Genomic DNA, 21753 nt, shown 5'->3' on the forward strand with positions numbered 1-21753 from the left:
TCAAAAGCATATCAAAAACTACTAGTAGTAAAAGAGGGACGAAAGATACCAAAGGGACAGTCAAACGCATCAATCGAAAATGAACTGACAACGCCATGGCTAAAAATAAAAAAGACAAACATACAAACAATAGTTCACATGACACAACATAGAAAACTAAAGAATGGGCAACACGAACCCCACCAAAAACTGGGGTAATCTCAGGTGCTCCGGAAGGGTAAGAAGATAGTGTTCCACATATGACACCCTTCGTGTTGCTTATGTGTTAACAACTCCGGTAAATAGTCTAATTCGGTAGGTCACATTCATGAAAGGGAAGAGGATTGTAGTTACGACTTAAACAACATATCCGATATCATTTGTGAAACGGTTATTCCATAACAGTCAACCAACTGGTGATGGCGTCCGTAAAATTTACGAAGGGATGATTTCAACTTCACCATTTGGAAATCTTGGTTTAATAGCTTCCTTGTGAGCAGCAACCCTCTGACTAAAACACCATGATAGGGAATGCAAACACGGGAATATCGTATCAATTGGGAGATATATACCCCGTATGCAGGTGCAGCTGCAAAGTTGCTACTTAGAAATGGAAAGGTCGCAATTGGAAAGCTGAAATCATCTCTTTTATCGTAAAGTTTGGTTTCAACCGACACTCATTGTCAATTTTTAGATGTAAGTCAAGATATGAGGCCGACTTAACTGTATCCTTGGTATCCTTTATCTCTACTAATTTTGTGAAAGAACGTCATCTAAATAGCGGAAAGTAGAGTTAAAGGAAGGATATTGCTTACTTCTTATCGTTCTTCCTAAGAAGTTCCTGTATGAAGTTAGCCTTATAATAATAAAGAAACAAGTCGACCAGAAGAGGGGCGCAATGACAATAAGAATCAAAACCCAGGAGTAACAAAGATAATTTGTTCCCATTGGAATGCCGACAGGCTGGTGACAAACGCGTACTCCGAACGTCAGAAATATGTTGTTAATCAAAAATTTAAGCATCTTGATAATGTCAGTTTCAGAGAATTTTTGTTACAATCAGTGTGATCCTTTACAAAGAAGGCTTTATCCCTCCCTTGTATCTAAGTTGACACTGTTTTTTTTCTGATACAAAGTAATACCAAATCTTTCAATTTGTCTTTTAGCTTAAAAGTGTTAAACTTGTGTTAAGTGTAGAACACTCAAATGTTTTAATACTATGACAAGATGAAAGAGAGTTAGATTGTATATACTCTGAAAGATCTTTGGAATTTTGAAGTATCCACATCTGATTCGTGCCATCTTTGGAATAGGCAATTTCACAATAACTTTGAAGCCCGTCTTTGATTGCTGATAAAATAGATGTTAACAATTTAGAAAGAGGTTACGTGAAGCACTTGAAAGACCTAACACTATACCGTTGTCTGTAAGGATATTACAGTGTATGTAGTGTATATCCAATACAGTGATGGAAGATACAGTTCTTCATTTTTGGTTGAATTTCAAAAGGAACATACATAGAACAGATCATCCCGGATTTCCTCTTTGGTAAGTGTCATGATGGTATATGTTGACTTTCCAAGTGAATTGTCAATACCTAATTCGTTTATCAAGCTGTTACACACAAAAACGATGATAAGGGTTTTATCTGGGGTTTTTTCTGCGGGGACAACGACATATTTGTCTTGAAGGTAAGATAAGTGTTGCAACATTTGGGTCTTTAAAGATTGACGTAGCATGCGTATTGATAGACCCATTCAGTTTCTTAATTCTGATTTGTATCAACGACCTGACTTCCTTAATTCATTCGGAAAGAGTGTCTACGTCTTATTTCTCGCGCTTAGCCCATTGCCTGGCATAATCCTCGACTAAACCCATCAACATTTTAAAGTTGAATTTCCAATTGATGGATTTAAGCTCACGATATTTTGGAACTTTTGATAACAAATTTCGTAGGGAAGTGTTATTGACAATGTTGAGGTCACCGGTGATAATGTAGACAGCCGGATTATATGTGAATTAGGAACTAGCACAGAGTGCAATCAGGAGGTTTAGACTTGAAGTCGTCAATTTTGAGATCCTGCAAAACCTGTTTGTAATTGAAAATTTTAATTGCAATAGGATAGGTTTGGTATAGGATAAGAAATGATTGGTACAGACTGATCTTTGAAATAAGGAGATATTTTCAATTGAACTTATTTATGACGAAGAATATTCCCTAAATTGACGCCATCGAGTCCTTTGTTGGCAAGATCTTTTCTCTTTTTCATCGTTTCCAATGCGGACTAGCTTGAATAGTCTGTAACTTGCAATATTCGAAATTATAGCTGTGAGTTTGTATTGGTTTTAATGAGGGTTTGTAACAGTGGTTTAATAAATGGAACACAGGATGAATAGTAAGCTGTAGTAAGCTATAAAATGAATGATAAAATGTGAAGCGATTTAAAAGATTTCTTTAGACATGATTAATGCAGAAAAGCAGTAAATGAAAATCAAAATGAGAGCACCCACAATAACCATCGACTCCAGAACCAAAACGGAAAATGACCATGACTTCCATCAAGCAGTTTGCCATTATTCAAGATAGGGGCGAGGACATAAAATCTTTAGAGTCTGTAGGTTCAGGGTTTGAAATTTACAATGGTTGTTAATTGAGGCTTTATTATTGTATTCTGTTAGCGTTGCCTGTTGAAGCTGATGATCGATAAATACATTGGTGCTTTAACGTCGCATGCATCAGATTATGTTAGTTATGAATAGTTGGGATGATCAACATTTAACTTGGAGAGGATTGACAACATTTAGTCGCCATCACAAAGGGTTCAAAATGGAATAATTCAAATGACTTGAAGTGATTCTTAAAGGAAAAATCACATAAAACAATGAAATTAATATGTTTATTCCATAGACATATGCATATTATGATATTTTCTTGTGTATTCGAACATCTCCCTGTACTTTTGTGAATAATTGTACTGCATATTAGGACCTTTTATCATCTAAGTTGATTCCAAGTATCATTCAGAGGGATTAAGATTTTTACATTTCTTTGGCATAAACATGTACGTGTTCCGCAATAAACTGCATAGATTAATTATATAAGTCATTTTTGAAGCAGCAATTTTACTTTAGTTATATGGAGTTTAATAACCATGTGTACGTTGTTGTATCATAGAACTGTATTTTCGTCTTTGCTGAACTTTCTTGGATTTGTGGTACCTGTTACTGTTGATACCGTATTTGTTTGTTAGAAATAGCTTGTTGGTGTGCGGAATCCGGATCACCTGCTTGTCGTACAGAGTATAAATAGGGGACTGAAATATACAGTTAAAATTTCTTTACTATGAAAGGTATATAATTATAGAAGTTTATATTTATTAAACATTACAACTCATGATACAGTTTCAAATTTTGAATAATAATTAATGATTTTTGGCAGAATATTTACAGAAATTTATTTACAATATTTGCAAAACAAATCTATTTGGCCTTATCTCTGAAGCCTTTAAGGCGGATAAGGTGAAATTGCATGAAAGGTTTCTAATTTGGATCCACATTGTACATGTTATACGCTCGGTTGCATTTCTTTTAATATCCATGACATTATTTTGGTTTACTTTTAACTATTTTCAAGTGAAATTTGAAATTTTCTGTTGAGAAAACCCTTGAACGGAATCAAACATGTACTTCATTAATTCACAAACACCAAATATTGAGAGGGAAAAAAAATCTTACAAAATACAAAACTCCTCTATTATTGAATGAAGAATTAGCCCATAAAAGGAAAAACGGAGGTTACCAGAATTATTTCTTCCTGTTGAAAGATTGTTACCTTGTGAACAAGCCTAATAAGTCAGGAACCTCAAATTCACTGAAGGTCATTGGTTGATGTGGTTCATAAGCGTTTCTCGTTACTCTTTTTTCATATAGATTGGACCGTTGTTTTTCCTGTTTGAATGGTTTAACACTGATAATTTTTGGGGCCTTTTATAGCTTGCTGTTCGGTGCGAGCTAATGCTCAGTTTAGAAGGCCGTACTTTTGACCTTTAATGGTTTACTTTTACAAATTGTAACTTGGTTGGAGAGTTTACCTGTGTAAATGCTAATATAAGTTCGTACTTTTATATGTTTATCCTTCCGGTAAAATTTTACCAGATTCCGTAACTGATTTCTGTTTACTATTTTATCTCCATTGACACCACGTAGTTCTGTTTTCAGCTGATTTGATAGTTTATTGATATATTTATCCAATGATTTTTTATTGCGAGCTGTCATAATGTTTGTATTAGGAAAAAAATCTCGAATGTTTGTCTTACGATTTGAAGAAAGGTTGAATTGTCGTTTGCTTTTCTTTGTCACCTTGCGTCGTAGTTTGACACCTTTGTACCTTGATTTAGTTATTTTCACAATGCGCGCCTTCGCCCTAGGGCCTCTTCCTAAAGGCATTCCACGTATGTTGTTGGTATATACTTTTCTGCCATATAAAGCTTGCAATGGCCTAAAATTGTCAGCTAAATCACGATGTTTGTTTATATGACGGTTTCCAAGAAAACGGAATAAATTTATCTGAAATAAGATATATAATTATTTGCATGTTAGAATAAAAAATATACCCCAATTTGGTGTTACTTTATCTTTGACAACTTAAGTAATACATTTTGTATGTATCCATCATCTCCTTTAATCATTTCAATAAACAAACGATTTATTCAAAGCCAATAACTACAGTGAGCGTTAATAGTCTTTTTGCCAATTCCCGTAATTGACCGTGTAAATTGAGGCCCCTTTTTTATTTGTCTCCCTTATGAAGGACATTAATTTTTATTATACATTGGAGAGCTATCAGACAGATGAAATTTTCCTGAGCGTAATGTTAGTAATCTCAAAGGTTTTAAAATCTTTTAATTCCATTAATTAATTTTGTTTTTAAGTTAAATACTTTTGACATCAGCAATTGTTTTGAATGAAAAATGAGTTAACCAACCGATATATCACTTTCAATACATCATGACTTGCGTTGGCAAAAACAAATTTTGTCCTGTTTTGAACCAGTCTACGATTGCTGAAGGGAAGTAATTTGTTCAAAAATAGTGTGATAAAATAATTAAATCGGTAATTGGCAAATACACTATTACTTTTTGATATTCGTTTTGAATAATATTGTAAAGTTTTTAAAATAGTTTTCTCAAATCAAGCGTTTCAAAAGTATATGAAATCAAAAATAAAGTTCAGCTTTTCTTAAATGAGGGAATACATGCAACATCCGGTCTGTGATTTTGTTTGATGTTTTTCTGATAAGTATTTGTACATAAATAATGATAATATGAAAGTGCACATGTAATACATTATAATTAGAAAGGCATTAACGGTAACTCAAGGACGGAGGATACATATTTCGTTGTAATTCTCTTTTTGTTGTAAGATGATGTTAGATTTATGGTGATTAATGCGATGTACTACCTGTTGTTTTGAAATAGAAATAGGTGATTTAAATACAGTCCATATAACACTTTCGAGGCATGGTGGCGTCGTCAAACTACCGTAATACCTGTAGTACACATCATGTGGTGACGGAAACAGTGACGTCATAGAAAATATTGGCATTGTTACATTATCATCTAAAAATAAATTTTAAAATCATTCAAAGCAAGAAGAATAAATATAAATCTCATAGTTTGCTTACAATAGTAATTCTATTACATTTGTCGGGAAAAAATCATTGGATAATATTTAGTATTACATACATATAAAGAGACGTGGTGTTGTTGTTAGCGCATCGGACTGCAAATAAATCAGTTCCTGGCTCGATACCCTTTCTGTCGAGAAATTTTCACCATAAGCGAGTATGGTCTTGAGAAACGATGATAGTACGTCGGACGTGGGCGATGGTAAATGGCTGACTTGTGTATTTTAAGAGAGAGCATTAGTTCTAGCACATAAAAAGTAAATCACAAAAATACTGAATATGTATTTACAAATATAAAAACATGACTAATGATTTGTGTTTTTCATTGATAACAGGTTATTGATCTAAAGATTATTGACCGTTTGTGAGGTAAAGAGTTATGCTCACACACAAACGAATAAGAGATGGTTAACAAAATAGTCGAGGGAAGTCAGAGACTCACAAAGCCAAACAATGCTGAATATCCTAAAAAATACTTTTTTTTCTTGTGAAATTTGAAATCACCGGTTTGTTGATGGTTTGTCTCAGGCCTGATAATATACTAGTATATAGTATTTACCTTCGCGGATTATTTGAGCAAAACAATCACATATCTCATCAAACATGGTGTTAGCACCGCCAATCTGTAACGATAAAATCAATGAGCAGAAATGTGTAAGAAGGGAAATAACTCATGTCGAGTGTAGCACCGCCAATCTGTTATGACAAAAGCAATGATCAATAGAGTGTTACAACGGAGATAACTCATATCTCGCAAATCTTTATGCCCGCGTCACACTGTCTCGATATTTACGCCGATGGCAACACGATAATGGAAATTTTCAAAATCGGGACTGATCGTATCCAGATCGGGCTAATCGAAGTGCCATCTTTAACCATCGGCCACTTTTTCTAGCCTTCGGGGACAACTTCGGGAAGGTTCTAAATTTTTTAACATGTTAAAAAATCCCCGAAGGTGCGTCCGATGTTGAGGGTTCGTATTGAGTTCGTATCACAATCCTCACGATCGTAATGTCACCGGGAATGCATCTTTGAACATCGTATTGAATTCGTGTTTCCATCGTTTCTATCGGGCAGTTTTGACATTGTAATGTCTACACTAATGAATCACGAAGCTACCCGAAGGTCTTACGATAGCAACAGGACTTCGTGAAGACCTCGTAATCCCGTCGTGTTGCCATCGAATGAAAGTACGAAGGCGACAAGATTGAACTACGACGGCAATAAATCCAGCTAAATGTAAGTTAATTTCCGCGCTAAAATACATTTAAAGTGCCATGCGCGATATGCACTGGTCAGTTAAATACGACAATTAAGAAAGACGTTCACAAAACATGGAGCTCATATCATATAATTCAATGAGAACAAGAAAGACGACAGCGTTGTTTCTATTAATTCAAATGGAGCAAGAAAAGCAACTATTACAGGCTCAGGATTTACTTTTACAAGTAAAATAATATTTTTTGTAAATTTTTCATATCAATTAACATAATGAAAATCATAAACGCGACTCGTCCACCAACACTGCAGGTACACTTATATAGGGAAACAACTTTTTCTGCATTATTCTGATTTTTTATGTATCGTCTGAGTCGTTGTCACACGAATGTTTACTCCATAACCATTTTGTTTTCTATATGTCGTATTTTGCCGCATTTGTTGCTTTCCCCACATCCTTCCTTTTGTCTATATTATTTTCATATTCTCCTGTAAAGAGCTCTTTTTGAATAAAAAGGATCAACGAACCCATTACCTTATCTTTAAGATAGATCATTCAACATGGGCATAATACGGGTGATTATTCAGACTAGTTTACACATTTTACAGTTCAAACAAGGCAATGCCGAGCGTGGCATCCCCTCGTATGTTACATATTGGGGACAAATATGGACACTATGTTTGTACATGACACATACAGAAAATGGTAAACTGAATATGCATATTTGATACATAAACTATTTTTTCAGAAATCAACCAAATCACTCAGTAACTGGAAATACCTTTGATATTGTCTTAAGAATCAGCAGTTAAAAAAATAGCAACCAATTTCCTGTGTATTATGCTATTTCAAGGAGAAAAAACAAGTCCATCTGCATGACCTTGACCTTTGGCCTTGAACGTAAAAATGTCAGATCATTACAAGGAGGAACAATATACCAAATGTGGTTAAAATCTTTTGAAGCCTATTAGTTTTAGAGTGTCCTAAAGGGTGATATTGCCTTGTATTATAACTGCCACTGTGACCTTGACCTTTGAACTTTTAAGTCAATAGCGCTTAAGAAATTTTTAACGAGTAACACCATACCAAGTTTTGAGCATTTTGGTTCCAGAGAGTCCATAACAATTTTTACTTCACGCAACTTACATGTAGTAGGCGAGGGGGGTAATAAACTAAGTTTTTTAAAAATTAAACATCGTATGGCCATCGCGACATCATCGTAATCCATCGTGTAGCATTCGTAATCCATCGTGTAGCCTTCGTGATCCATCGTGTAGGCTTCTGCTGAGATATGAAGCTTAAATACCCGTCTTCGGTTCACCTTCGTATGTCCATCTTTTGCTATCGTATATAATTTCGGCACCATCGTATAGACTTCGTTATTTATCGTACTTGCTTCGGTCACTTTTTGGTATTTTAATGCGATCGGAACCAACTTCGTACGAACTTACAATTTTCGCATTCGGTGTCCATCGTATATAAAAATCGGGACAGTGTGACGCGGGCATTAACGACAAAATCAATGAGCACAAGAGCGATGGAAGGGAGATAACGTATGTCGAGGTGTTAGCACCGTTTAACTGTAACGATAAAAGCAATGATCACAAGAGCGTTAGACGGGAGATAACTCATGTCGAGTGTAGCACCTCCAATCTGTAACGAAAAAATCAATGACCAAAAGAGTGTTACAAGGGAGATAACTCATGTCAAGAGTAGAACTGCCAATCTGTAACGAATAAACCAATAGGTGTTGTACCGGTGTCCTATAGCCATTCTTCCCCCATGCTAAAATTTCCGGGGGGAAATACTGGATCGATCCAATATTTCCCCCCGGAAAAATTGGCATGATCCCACTTTTCCCCCTCAGCGTTGTAAGGGGAAAACTAGGATCAGGCCAATTTTTCCCCCGTAAGTAGCATGATAAGTACCGATTATCAGGTTATCTGCATGATGATATCGTAAAATATCAGCTGCGAGGCATAATATGAAGCTTTTTGTCGAGTGAGCGTAGCGAACGAGATCAAAAAGCCTTCATATTATGTCAAGCAGCTGATATTTTACAATATCAATATGCAGATAATCTGATAATCGATTTATCGGGCTATATTTGTGTGTTTCGGAAGTGTTTTCTTTGTTTCACCAGCACTCAAAAGATGACTTGATAAGTTCGGGTCAAAGTTATTAACGTCGGTTCAAACATTATGACGTCGCTGATAAGTCCGGGTCAAAGTTATTAAGGCCGGGTCAACGTATTTGACGTCACAAAGACATGATACGGAATAATATTAAGAGCTGAACTGAGTGATATAGACAGTGGGACGACCGATAAGCTAAATTTTCCGCCTTGTAATATAACGTCGGCGACGTCACGATAAGATTTTTTAAATGATAGTTACTTTTTTCAGCTTATAGTTACCAAAGCTTCATCGTGTGAATATACATTTGATATGTATTTATATGTGTTTTTCTATGTTGTGATGTTAAACTATTGTTTCAGAAAAGGGGAGAAGGTTTTGTACCATTAAAACGTTTAACCCCGCTGCAAATGTTTGCACCTGTCCGAAGTCGGAAATCTTATGAACAGTAGTTGTCGTTTGTTTATGTAATTTATACGTGTTTCTCGTTTCTCGCTTTTTTTATATAACTTAGACATTTGGTTTTCCCGTTTGAATGGTTTTACACTAGTGATTTTTGGGGCCCTTTATAGCTTGTTGTTCGGTGTGAGCCAAGACTCCGTGTTGAAGGCCTTTTATGGTTTACTTTTATAAATTGTTATTTGGATGGAGAGTTGTCTCATTGTCACTCATATCACATCTTCCTATATCTATATACATGTTATATATTTATTCACACGAAGCACATTCTGATCACATCCGTTCTCTTTCGTGGACCCTTGGTATCATTCAAATAAATACTATTACTTTAACCACTTCTGGTCAGTCAGTAGTTTTTTCCTTGCATGCGGACATATAGACAGTCATTTTAAAATGTTAAAAGACTAGGGGACACATAGAAAGACTGTTGAACAGAAAGATAGACTTGTTGACTCATAGACAGACTGATAAACCTGTGGACAGGTTTGTGTAAATGTAAATGAACAACAAATTTGTATATTTATAAATAAATCTAATTCTAACACTGTTCGGTTTAATTTCAAGACTCTATATAAGCATAGTGAAATCTATGATGGGGGAAAGATTGGCATGGGGGAAAAGTGACTATATGTATACGTATTGTCAACTTTCCGCAGGGGAAGAATGACAATGATCCAAAATTTCCCCGGGGGAAAGATTGGCTCATGCTAGTCTTTCCCCCGGGGGAAAAACTGGCATGGGGGAAGAATGACTATATAACACCGGCGTCACACATCAGGGTATAGCTCCGACGTACACCGGGAGTGTTAAAAAATCACGCTGCCAATACGCTAGTAATTTTGGATGCAATCAATTTGTCAAATTTTTATCTTGAATATTATTATTGATAGAGATAAATTGTAAACAGCAATAATGCTCAGCAAAATAAGATCTACAAATAAGTCGACATGACCGAAATGGTTGACCCTTTAAGGAGTTATTGCTCTTTATAGTCAATTTTCTCACAATTTTCATTAATTTGGTACATTTTAGTTATTTTTTTCAAAATATTTTCCTCTGTAACTAATGGGCTAAGTTTATTATAGATAGAGACAATTGTAATTCTAATGCAATAAGTTTGTAACGACAATTTTCATTGGGCGTTGACAAATATTTTGAGGGGTTAGATTCCACGTTCTACCCGTCCGTAACTAAGAAAGCCACCATTTTAAATTCTGATATTTTTTGGATATGTAATTTCCTCGTAATTTCTCAAAAAATAAACAAGATAGTCACATTCCGAGCCTCAAAATCTTCTTTTTGTCTATATTGAAACCATTCTGAAGCGTACGAAAGGTAGAAATACGTTTAGTATTAATGTTTGACAACCAGAGCATACATATGACACCACATTGTTTAAATGATAAAGACGATGCAACAGTTTCGCGGACTTTTTCAGTTATGGCATTTTCAAGCCAAAATATTTATTAAATGAAATTTATGTTAATATGTGGCATTAGAATGGAGATAACTGTATTGTATTTTAAGCTTGGCCTTCGTAAAACTTGATTTTACAGTCGCAAATATCCGTTTACCTATCTCCGCTCCGCGTCGCTAGGTAAACTCAATTTGCGACAGTAAAATCGACGTTTTACGAAGGCCAAGCTTAAAATACAATACAGTTATCTCCTAAATAGCAAGAATGTTCAGTATAGTAAGATCTACACATCACCATCACCAAAACACAATTGTTTTATGAATCTATCTTTGTCCTTTGTTAAATATGCACATAGACCAAGGTGAACGACACAGGCTATCAAGATCCTCTAGTTTTTTGTTCGAGCTTAACTGATAGAGTCTTTTGTAGGCGAAACGCGCATCTGGCGAAAATACAAAATGTCAATCCTGCATGGAATTTATGATGAGATTATTGTTACATTTCACTATTTTAATAGTTTAAAATGATTAAACTTTGTTTAAACTTTAAAATGTTTAAACTGAAACAGTTACCATACTTACGTCAATTAAGAAAGAAATGACCGCTAAAGCTCCTGTCGAGTTCAAAGCATCTTTATACTGTCGAAACCTGGAACTGTAGGACACTATATGCATCTGCAAAAAAACATATAATGACAATGATGAACAGTACTGTAACTCTGATATCAAAACTGCATTCTAACCTATTAGATGATATTACTTGATTTCGATTCAATGCATCATAGCTACATACAACATTGCGTCTCCTAATATTTATATCAATATACTGTGTAATTTATTATTCTAGAAATATGATTGGTGAAAATGAAAAGCAACCGCGTGTTAATATATTTCAAACGTGTATAAGATTGATGAGCGGGGATTATTCCAATAGTTTTAAACATTTATTCACTGCCTATATATGGTCGGGGTACTTCCTGTATTCACCTTTATTACATTGCTTTAGTCTTATTCCATATTGCAATGCTTTAGTCTTATTCCATATTACAATGCTTTAGTCTTATTCCATATTACATTGCTTTCGTCTTATTCCATATTACTTTGCTTAAGTTTTATTCCACATTACATTGCTTTAGTCTTATTCCATATTACATTGCTTTAGTCTTATTCTATATTACATTGCTTTAGTCTTATTCCATATTACATTGCTTTAGTCTTATTCCATATTACATATTTACATTCAAAGGAAGATAATTCTGCAAAAAAGGTTGAAATATCAATAGAAATTGATACAAAATTATAATGTTACCGTTTCTATTCAACAGAATGTATTGATATTTGATATCTTAGCCGTTTTTAGAGTAAGGCAAACAACCCTAGAGGTGTTTTAATTTCTTTAATCAAACAACAATATATATTTCGTAATTCATAAGTTGCCCATATATTGAATTTGTTCACCGTGTCTAATAAAGAATCTCACATTAATAAAAACAATAACAGTTTTTTTGTCTTATTCCACATTACAATGCTTCAGTCTCATAACATATTACAGTGCTACAGTCTTATGCCATATTACAATGTTAAGTCTTATTCCATATGACAATGCGTATGTCTTATTCCATATTACAATGCTTAAGTGTTATTCCATATAAACAATGCTTTAGTCTTATTCCATATAACAGTGCTTTAGTCTTATTCCAAATTACCATGCTTGGTTTCTTATTACAATGCTTTAGTCTTATTCCATATGACAATGCTTTGGTCTTTTTCCAAATAACAATGCTTAGTCTTATTCCATATTACCATGCTTTTTTCAAATAACAGTGCTTTAATCTTATTATATATTAAAATGCTATAGTGTTTTTAAGATACCTAACACCTCCCTCTATTTCTTTTTCTTATTAAAACGGTTTATTACGATTCGTACGTTTTTATATTTTCATGTAGTTTTCACTATGAAAGGTTTTGATTCTGAATTGTGTATATTAAATATCGGTTTTGCTAGAAATTTGAAAAAAAATGTTGTTCTTGACTCTTAAATATCTCCCACCCTCACCCGAATCCCTCCCCAATATTTGATATGCAATTGTGCAGAAGTTACACGAATTTTGTTTTAAAGGTGCACAGTGTAGATAAAATTAAAAATGATCTACGTTCATTGACCTATAATGGTTTACTTTTTTTAAATTGTTATTTGGATGGAGAGTTGTCTCATTGGCACTCGTACCACATCTTCCTATATCTATAGACTATCTTTGTATTTATTTTGTATACCTCCATTGGAAACTGCTTGCCATTAACGTCATGTTCACTGCCCCTGTGATCAGCATTTCCCCAGTGGAAGTGGAACTGTTTTACTATGTGTCTCCCGTGTAACCCTCCTCCAGTGATAAAACAATTGTCATCCAAAACTTCTACCTCAACTAAAACAAATAGGTAAACACACGTATACATTATTGAAAGATTTTGATGTTTTGATTTTTGTATTTTTTTCTAATAAAATTTTGGTGAAGTTCTTAATATATTAATACGATGGAAAAACATTTTTTTAATGTCATGAAAGGGGGGGGGGGAGTTCTGAAAGTAACAAGCAAAACACATCAACAGTGTAATTATCAAGAAGTTGGTCATTGTCTGTTATCAATTTATTTTTATTTTTATTTTTATTTTATATTACTTTTGAATTAGTTTAAATATATTTATTTATAGTGGATTACTAGGAAAAAAGTTTTGCAACTTATATTAATCCCTTTCCACTTTGCAGGTGCGAGTGCTGCCTTGTAGCGGCATTAGCCTGCTCTTTTTCGAAATCTTCAAGGTTGAATTAAGAGGGGAAAATAATTAATAGAATCGATATTTAGTGTTTTTGTAATGAGTTTTAATATATTCCTTCAAGTAATTTATGATGGGAAAAGCAATAAAAAAACAATCATTGGTTTTGAAAAAAAGGAAATTTCCCGTCGATCATGAATCTAATCAGAAAAAGAACCTCGCGCACATACACAAACTAAAAAAGAAAAGTTCAGAGCCTAATATTATTAATCATATATGACGATAAAAGTATGTAATACAATAATTAATGTCTCCCCTGTGAAGTAAACATAGCACTAGCCAAAGGTTAACCGAAAATAAACTTTTTTATTGTAAACAAAGCACAAAAATAGTACACCTATCTACAAATAAAACTGACATATATTGTCAATAACAATGATCTATATTCTTATACAATATGATGCGTTGAATTCAATTTGGTATTTCTTTTAGTACTTATCTGAATGGGATCCAATTTCATGATGGACATTAAACGCCTATGTGCCTGCTATGTGGCAATAATTGTAATTGTTAATTTGAGGTGTTTTGCAACAAGCAAGTACAGATATTTATGCACTCATCATACTCTACTTTTGTATCGATCCCAAATAAGTATGCACGTGCATGCCCAGACTCTGCCACTTGATCATAAAACTATACACGTGCATGCACAAACTCTACCTCTCGATCAGATAACTATGCAGGTACACGCCAAAACTCTACCACTTGATCATAAAACTATACACGTGCACGCACAAACTCTACCTCTTGATCATAAAACTATACACGTGCACGCCCAAAACTCTACCACTTGATCATAAAACTATGCACGTGCACGTCCAAACTCTACCACTTGATCATATAACTTTGCACGTGCATGCCGGGACTCTACCACTTGATCATATAACTATGGACGTGCATTATAGTTTCATAATGGTTTATTTACAGAATGTTAACAAGATCTACAAGACTTTTTGAAGGTGGAACAAATCTGTGACATGTATCATGTCTCGAAAGAATAAAAATCATGATAACAGCATTGTTTTGTTGCAGAATCTATTGATATTTACCTGTTTTTCCATGATTCACAATTGTCATTCTTGAGTCGTGTATAGTGTTGATGTTACTGAAATCAAACGGTTCGAGTTTGGTATCGAGAACAACTTGTCTTGTATCAATGTTTATAGGTGATTGTTTTCTCCCGGAACATTCTGGGTACAATCTTGGCCAACTTTGCGGGGCTGAAATATAAAGATTGAAGTCATTTTAATTTTATGTTCATACGAGTGAAGTTGTTTAGACTATTTTTTTTACAATATTAAAATTCTTAGACTATTAGTATACAATGTGCTTTTTCTATTTTTCTAATTTACAATAGAACAGAAAAAAGTGTTTCATATGAATATAAATGTTTTAAAAATGAAATTAAATTAAAAAAACAACCTACTCTTTCAAGTTTGTTTGAAACTAATATATTTTCTTGTCATATCTTCACTTCTGTGTGCATCTTTATCCCGATTTGTGTTTATCGTCATTCTAATATTGTGTATTTTAATGTTTATATGGCATACAAACCCGTTAATTCTAATTATTACTTATTAACTAGTATGTATATTTTACGTACGTACGCCATCTTGATATCCCCAAATGTTTCCTACAATCGTAAATAATAAAAGTTTTATATGATGTAAGACAGTATACATCACAATACATAAATCAAATCTCTCTATTTCTGATGTTAGACAAAATAAAATTATTTATATTTCCCTATTTTGTATATCCGACACTGATAACAGTAAAAAGTAATGAAACGTGCAAAGAACAACACACCAGTCTTTTAATTTAGCATTTTTTTCCATTGACTTTCAACCGACAATCGTCGAGGAAAGAAAATTTAACATATCAGCATATATATGTCTGATTACATTTCATTTTACAAAAATGAAACTCAAATGATTTAATGCACTTTTAAGAAAAGACGACAAAATAGTTCAAATATTTCCTAAAACGATTTCAATTATACATCGATAATATATTTTGAATGAATCATTTTAATTCTGCCATTATCGAAGCTGCTGTCGCTGACTGATATCCGTTTTCAAGTAACATGTCAAGTCGTTATGAAGGGCTGAAAGATTCGCTTTATTGCTTGTTTTTTTAAAGACTAACTACTATCATATAATTACAGCAAATTATATACACGGTCTTTGGAGGAACACCAATATACACAAAACGGAACATAAACATTTCACATGCTAAGCGTAGAAGCAGCTTAAACCAATTTTCAAGTTTTTTGTCTCCATTCAGCTGGAGTTCGAACCAACAACTTCCCATACTCGAGACGAGCAAGCTATCGCAAGACACTCTCTGCTAATAAAGAAATTTCCCATATTATTGAGTTACTGAACAATCGTGAATGGTAAATCCCAAAACATTCAAGAACATTTGTAAGCACGCTGACATACGCCATGTCCCTCTCATTGTCATTGGGCGAATAAATCTCATATAATTCACAGGAATATTCTACTTGATAGAAATGTAACCAGATATACTGTCGATTTGCACATTTACAAAGTATGTCCAGGTAATCTACAAAGTTTTCATGAAGTTCTGCGGTTCGACTTCAGAGGAGTTGCCAAGTCAAACTGATACAGTAGATATATACATTGTATTTAGGCCACAATTCTAAATTCAAAAATGCATAACTCCTAGACGAAAAAAAAATCTTTTTTTTCTGTCAATATGCACATCTACATAACATATCCCTCTTATCTACACATATTCGTATTGTGGTTCTAAAGGAGTTCAGATGTCAAAACAAATCCAGGAATGACGAACGGACTGAAGGGCGAACCGGTCAAAACATTATAACTTACAAAATATTATAACTGTGGTAAGCATTCCCATCATATATTTAATATTATATTATAAAAGGTATATAAAGTACGATGAAATTAAGTTTGCCTGGGTGAAAAATTACACCGTACTACCCATGAAGAAAGGACAAACATTGTTTTAATATTGTTTGTTTTATTATTTATTTTATTAAATGACTTACCTACGTTTCCTGACACACGAAACGAATTGAAACTGAGTAAAATCAAGAAGATGAACACATGCATTTGAATTAACTCCACCATGGCAGACCCCCGCAAACTTATATGACAATGACCTATTCTGTGAATATATCCAAATGTGTTCAATGTTTTATAGATAATAGTCAGGCCGGACAAAATAAATGATTGCTTAATTGATCGGTATATATACAGTCTGCTAAAAGTTAAGCACCACCTATTTTTATTGCATCGAATTGTTTTCAAATTTAAAAAAATAATTATTCCTCGAAAAAAAGTTAACAAGCATCATGATCATATAGCAATTTTGCTTATGTATACCATAAACAAACCACAAATATAATCTATGTCACTTATGAAGGATCTATGCATGTAGGTTTTTCGTTCATAGAAATAGTGTAAATTACATAATTCAGAAATGTAATTTAAGTTTCACTGTGATTTGTTTTTACAACCATTGATCATCAAATATCATTAAAATTATCTTCACATAATATTTGGTATGCTCGGCAAATTTAATGTCAATATTTGAGTCAATAGCATGTGTAACAACCTCTCTTCCGGTACAGTTTCATATAACGACTTATGATTCTTAGTACAAACCTTCAAAACTTTAGTTGAGGAACTCTATTGCATTAAACAACAAATGCCACTTTTAAATCGACAAAATATTGTGAAAGTGGATCTATGCAATTGAGATTTCCGCCAATGGCATCTCAGACATGTTTGATAGGGTTTATGTACTATGGAGACATACAAGGCCAAAAAAAGTGTAAATGGCTTGTTGCTATTTGGACTAGGTTAAAATCCCTACCCTGTGTGGTCTAGTGTTGTCGTCCATGTACAAAGGTCTTGACATATTGACGCAAGTGGGGGATTATTAAAATGAGGGACTGAAATGTTTTAAGGCACCAAATCTCTGTATGTCTGTCCGTTTATATTATCCTGCAGAATATGCATACCCAGCTTGTAATGGTATACGAAGCAGTTCCGTACTGAAACACAATCAGCACTGTTTGAAGTCCTTGTACAAACATTGTTTTAGTTATGTGCCGTTTTGTGTCCCTGCGAAATTCGTTTTATAGCGTCTACTGGCAGTAAATAAAACGGACTCCCATCTGACCAATGAGTGTTTGTCAATCATAGATATTCATTATCCCATTGAAACCTGACGGTAGAGTGCATGTCTGTAAGTACATGTCTCTATACACCACGACCTGCTATTCGGTTGCCTCTATGAAGTCGACGGACCAATGTACGACACTTACACGACCACAAGGAGAAACAGTGTATTTGTAAACGCGCAGATGACCTTTGATAAAAGGTAGATTGACTGCTTTATCGGAGTTCAATCTTAATTGTCGTAATGCGTTTTCTTAGTGTATGTTGAAGGTAATTCATAAGACCAAACATTTATATTTTTTAACATTCTTTGAATATCCATACTTCTGACCTGAGTTGACTATTTTAAGCAACATTCCAGTCAGCTATTCAGCCTAAGAGGTATTTTTGGAAAATTGTTTATGTGTTGTCACTGTGTTGCTTTATTTGAATTTAATATATTCTACCTTGTTTTTTGGAGAGGGCTTACATAGACTATGACTGTTACCCAATTCAATTCAAATTTATATTTGAATAAAATATTCTGTTTAAACTAATTTGAAATTAAATCTTAAGCTTTCTGTGTTATACTTTTTGAACTCAAATGACCTTTCGTGTTGTTGGTTTTTTTTTTTAAATCATTTCGTTTTTAGTTTATCTCAACTTAGGTATCAGACATTTTTAGCAATTTTAAGTTTACAAAAAGTTTTCCGAAAAATAAGTCACGAAAAGAACAGTAATTATCATATTAGTTTGTCATGGCCTTTATTACAACACATAACCATATTTTAGGTTATTGACACCTGGACACAAAAAAGTATTAAAATCTTATAAAACATCATCTTATTTCCCTTACTGTCAATAGTTTTTACCTAACTAATTGGTAGCGTGAGTTATAGGCAAACAAATATGATAAATGAACACACTATATTATATTATGTGATGTTTTTATATCCTTTTAAGTGTATATTGATTGTTCTTACCGAATCTCTTCGAACGCTATGAACCGTTGTGCGTAAAGCTCGCATACACCTTGTTTCCTAGCCTGTAAAATATACAGCTGGTATTGCAAGACACTAATCAGTTAATTGTTTATACATATTAGCAGGGTAACCAGAGTGAACATTTTGAAAATTTAATCGTCAAAAATGGTAAACGGCTGTATCATATATCATTCGATTCGAAAATATATGTTCTTTATAAAATAAATTTGGTCGTCAAACCTTAATATATAGTTTTTCGGAAATCGAGATTAAAGGTGAACCACCAGTTTCCAAACACAATTGCAATGGATATAAGATAACAACTAAAATACATTGTACCTTATCGCATATTTATTTTAGCAAAACAGCATGGACTCTGCTTTTTCATTCAATTTTTCATCCACAAAATAAGAAATCATCCCAAAATAAACTGTATCGATAAAGTGAAACATTTTCTTAAAAAAGGGGAGTGATTTTATCTCAAAAAGAAGTACTTTTTAGAAACAATCATTATTACATGCATCCAAACTATAATAAATGAATACGACAAAACGAAAAAATATGACTGCTTTAAGATTAATATCTTTTATTGACCAATATAAGTTAAATAATTAAGTCATGTACACTAATGTAGGGTTGGTACACGTCGAAATGACAATAAACTGTCTAAACACAGTCTGATATGTGGCTTTAAAAAAACTTTTTATATGTTATATCTTGCATTACAAGGAACACAAGTCAGCGCGAACATATAAACAATTTTAAAAAGTATTTTGGATTACTAAAACTGCAATTAACTGTGTGAAAACTTTAGATTTTTGATAAAGGTCTTCGTGCTACAATATCAGAAATGCACATTCAATTTGCAAATCGCACAACATACCTTACTGACAAATATAATTTAGTTCTCAACCCTCTTCTGTCAGGAAATGCATATGAACGTTCTTGCATGATTCTGATCCGCTTTGGCAGGCACATAAGTCGGTGCATGCAAGGTTTTGGTCGACACGAAACACGACTTTTTACATTGTGATTTTCTCTTACACGAACACACGAGATCATGAGGAAAATCTGCTGATATGTTTCCTTCAAAGTAAACAGGATGCAATAAATCTTTGAATGATTTCCATCCGTATTCCAATGATGGAGGCAGGTGTGGTTTTGCAAAACAAAAAGCATACCAAATTTTGGTGTGAAATGAGACTCGAAGGATGTGCTTTCGAAGCACAGCTTCAGATGGTGGCCATCTGACCAAACTTGAATTCTTGCTTGTAGCAAGCTTAACTAGCAGTTCATTAATGTCCTGATGACAGGATGCATATTTCTACTATTGTTCGTAAAGTCTTGACACAAACAGTCTAGAACATGATTTCGGACAGTCTCTGTGTCGGAATCTCCTAAATTGTACAAATCACTGAAATCCAGTACTGCATCTTTCAATACTTTATACACTGACATTTTACCAATTTCAAATAAGGAAGATGTAGTGTCAGACACACAGAGAGCATGTACGACAGGACGAACTCTACAAATGATTTCAGGGAGAGAAGAACTCAGTTGGTGAATTGACAAAAACCTTCAATTATCTATTATACTACCTATATTTCCCATTTGAATCAAAAACTCACTCGTGTTGGTCATCTGCTTGAAAAAAAATGAATGCAGAGAAAAATGACGTCTGTATCAGATGATTTTGTAAGGATCCTGCTTTTCTTTCCTATCTCTTTTAATCTTTTGTCTGCATGTAAAGCCTGAAGGATCATGCGGGTGTCTCCTTCTACCTGAGTACTGAACAATTGAGGACATGCAACGACTACCTGGTCAGAAATAACTTAAGCAATTTCAGAACCTGCCATATAATAAGTATGCCCAGGGAGCACTAATAGAGGATTGCTTTTAATGAACTTGACCAGGAAGTCACCAACACATTTGATGAGACCCTGCTTGTTTTCTTTAACAGAAAGAAATTTCTTCCAGTCCGGGACATTTTTTACTTCAATTACTTGAAACACTTTTGCATGAGCAGTGAGTTTGGTACGACGCTCTCTTTCAGCGGACTTGATGTCCTTGTGCGAATTGTAACGTTTGCATGTAATACCTGCTCTGTTATTCATTGCATTACTAAAGGGCGCTAATACATGACGAGTAAGAGTCCACCTTATCAGAGCAGATTTCTGATTTGTTATACCAACGATACCGCTGGCCCTTTGAATCTTTTATGATTTTTTTTCAGTACCCATATCACTCCAAACACCATTGAGTGTGCATTGCTGTTGTCTGATAGAAAACTCTCCTGATTCGATCCCTGCTGGTAGTTCGAGCATATCAAAAACATATACAGATACACATGTAGTCGGTAAGATAAATTCGTTACATGGTGTGCTAGTGACCTAATACGGAATATATGTGGTCAGTTAATTCCATATGGGGATTCGAGCTTCACTCTCACCCCATATGGAATTTACTGACCCCATATTTACCGTCGAATCCACATATGTGAAACTAATAATGTGCGCTATTTAAATCCTATATAAAATACGTATGATTTTTTAAAAAAAAGGCCGAAATTAAATGCCTCGTAGATTCCACATTTTATTGCATTTTTGCTAACAAAATGGTCAAAAGTCAAAAACAAAATTGCACCATACGATTTATTGACCACCAATCTAAAATTAAAGTAAAATCATTTCTTTAGATGTATACCAACTTTTAGCCGTTTACCCTAGAGTGAAATTAAACTCTGTTAATAATCGGCTTTTTACAATTCCGTCTTCGCACTATATATTGCTACTCAGAATCACCTATTCACTTTATTTCTGAGTATTACGTTTGATTATTGAAGATATATAACTAGTACGCATTACGGTTCATACTGTTTAGTCTAATATGC

General features: G+C 33.9%; 1 protein-coding gene across 1 annotated transcript; it reads right to left on the reverse strand.

Annotated features, from left to right (window-relative positions):
- Nucleotides 1-3122: 3122 nt before the first annotated feature.
- Nucleotides 3123-16871, reverse strand: LOC134699318 (carbonic anhydrase 2-like). The gene is made up of 9 exons (XM_063560931.1): nt 16764-16871; nt 15330-15359; nt 14776-14946; nt 13169-13317; nt 11477-11569; nt 6225-6288; nt 5440-5597; nt 4132-4545; nt 3123-3293 (listed from the first exon to the last, which is right to left on the reverse strand). Exons 1-9 carry the CDS (start codon nt 16843-16845, stop codon nt 3123-3125), a joined length of 1332 nt encoding a protein of 443 aa, XP_063417001.1. The 5' UTR covers nt 16846-16871.
- Between the last annotated feature and the right edge of the window lie 4882 nt (nt 16872-21753).

Source organism: Mytilus trossulus, unplaced genomic scaffold, assembly GCF_036588685.1.
Source record: "Mytilus trossulus isolate FHL-02 unplaced genomic scaffold, PNRI_Mtr1.1.1.hap1 h1tg000050l__unscaffolded, whole genome shotgun sequence".
Taxonomy (NCBI): Eukaryota; Metazoa; Mollusca; class Bivalvia; order Mytilida; family Mytilidae; genus Mytilus; species Mytilus trossulus.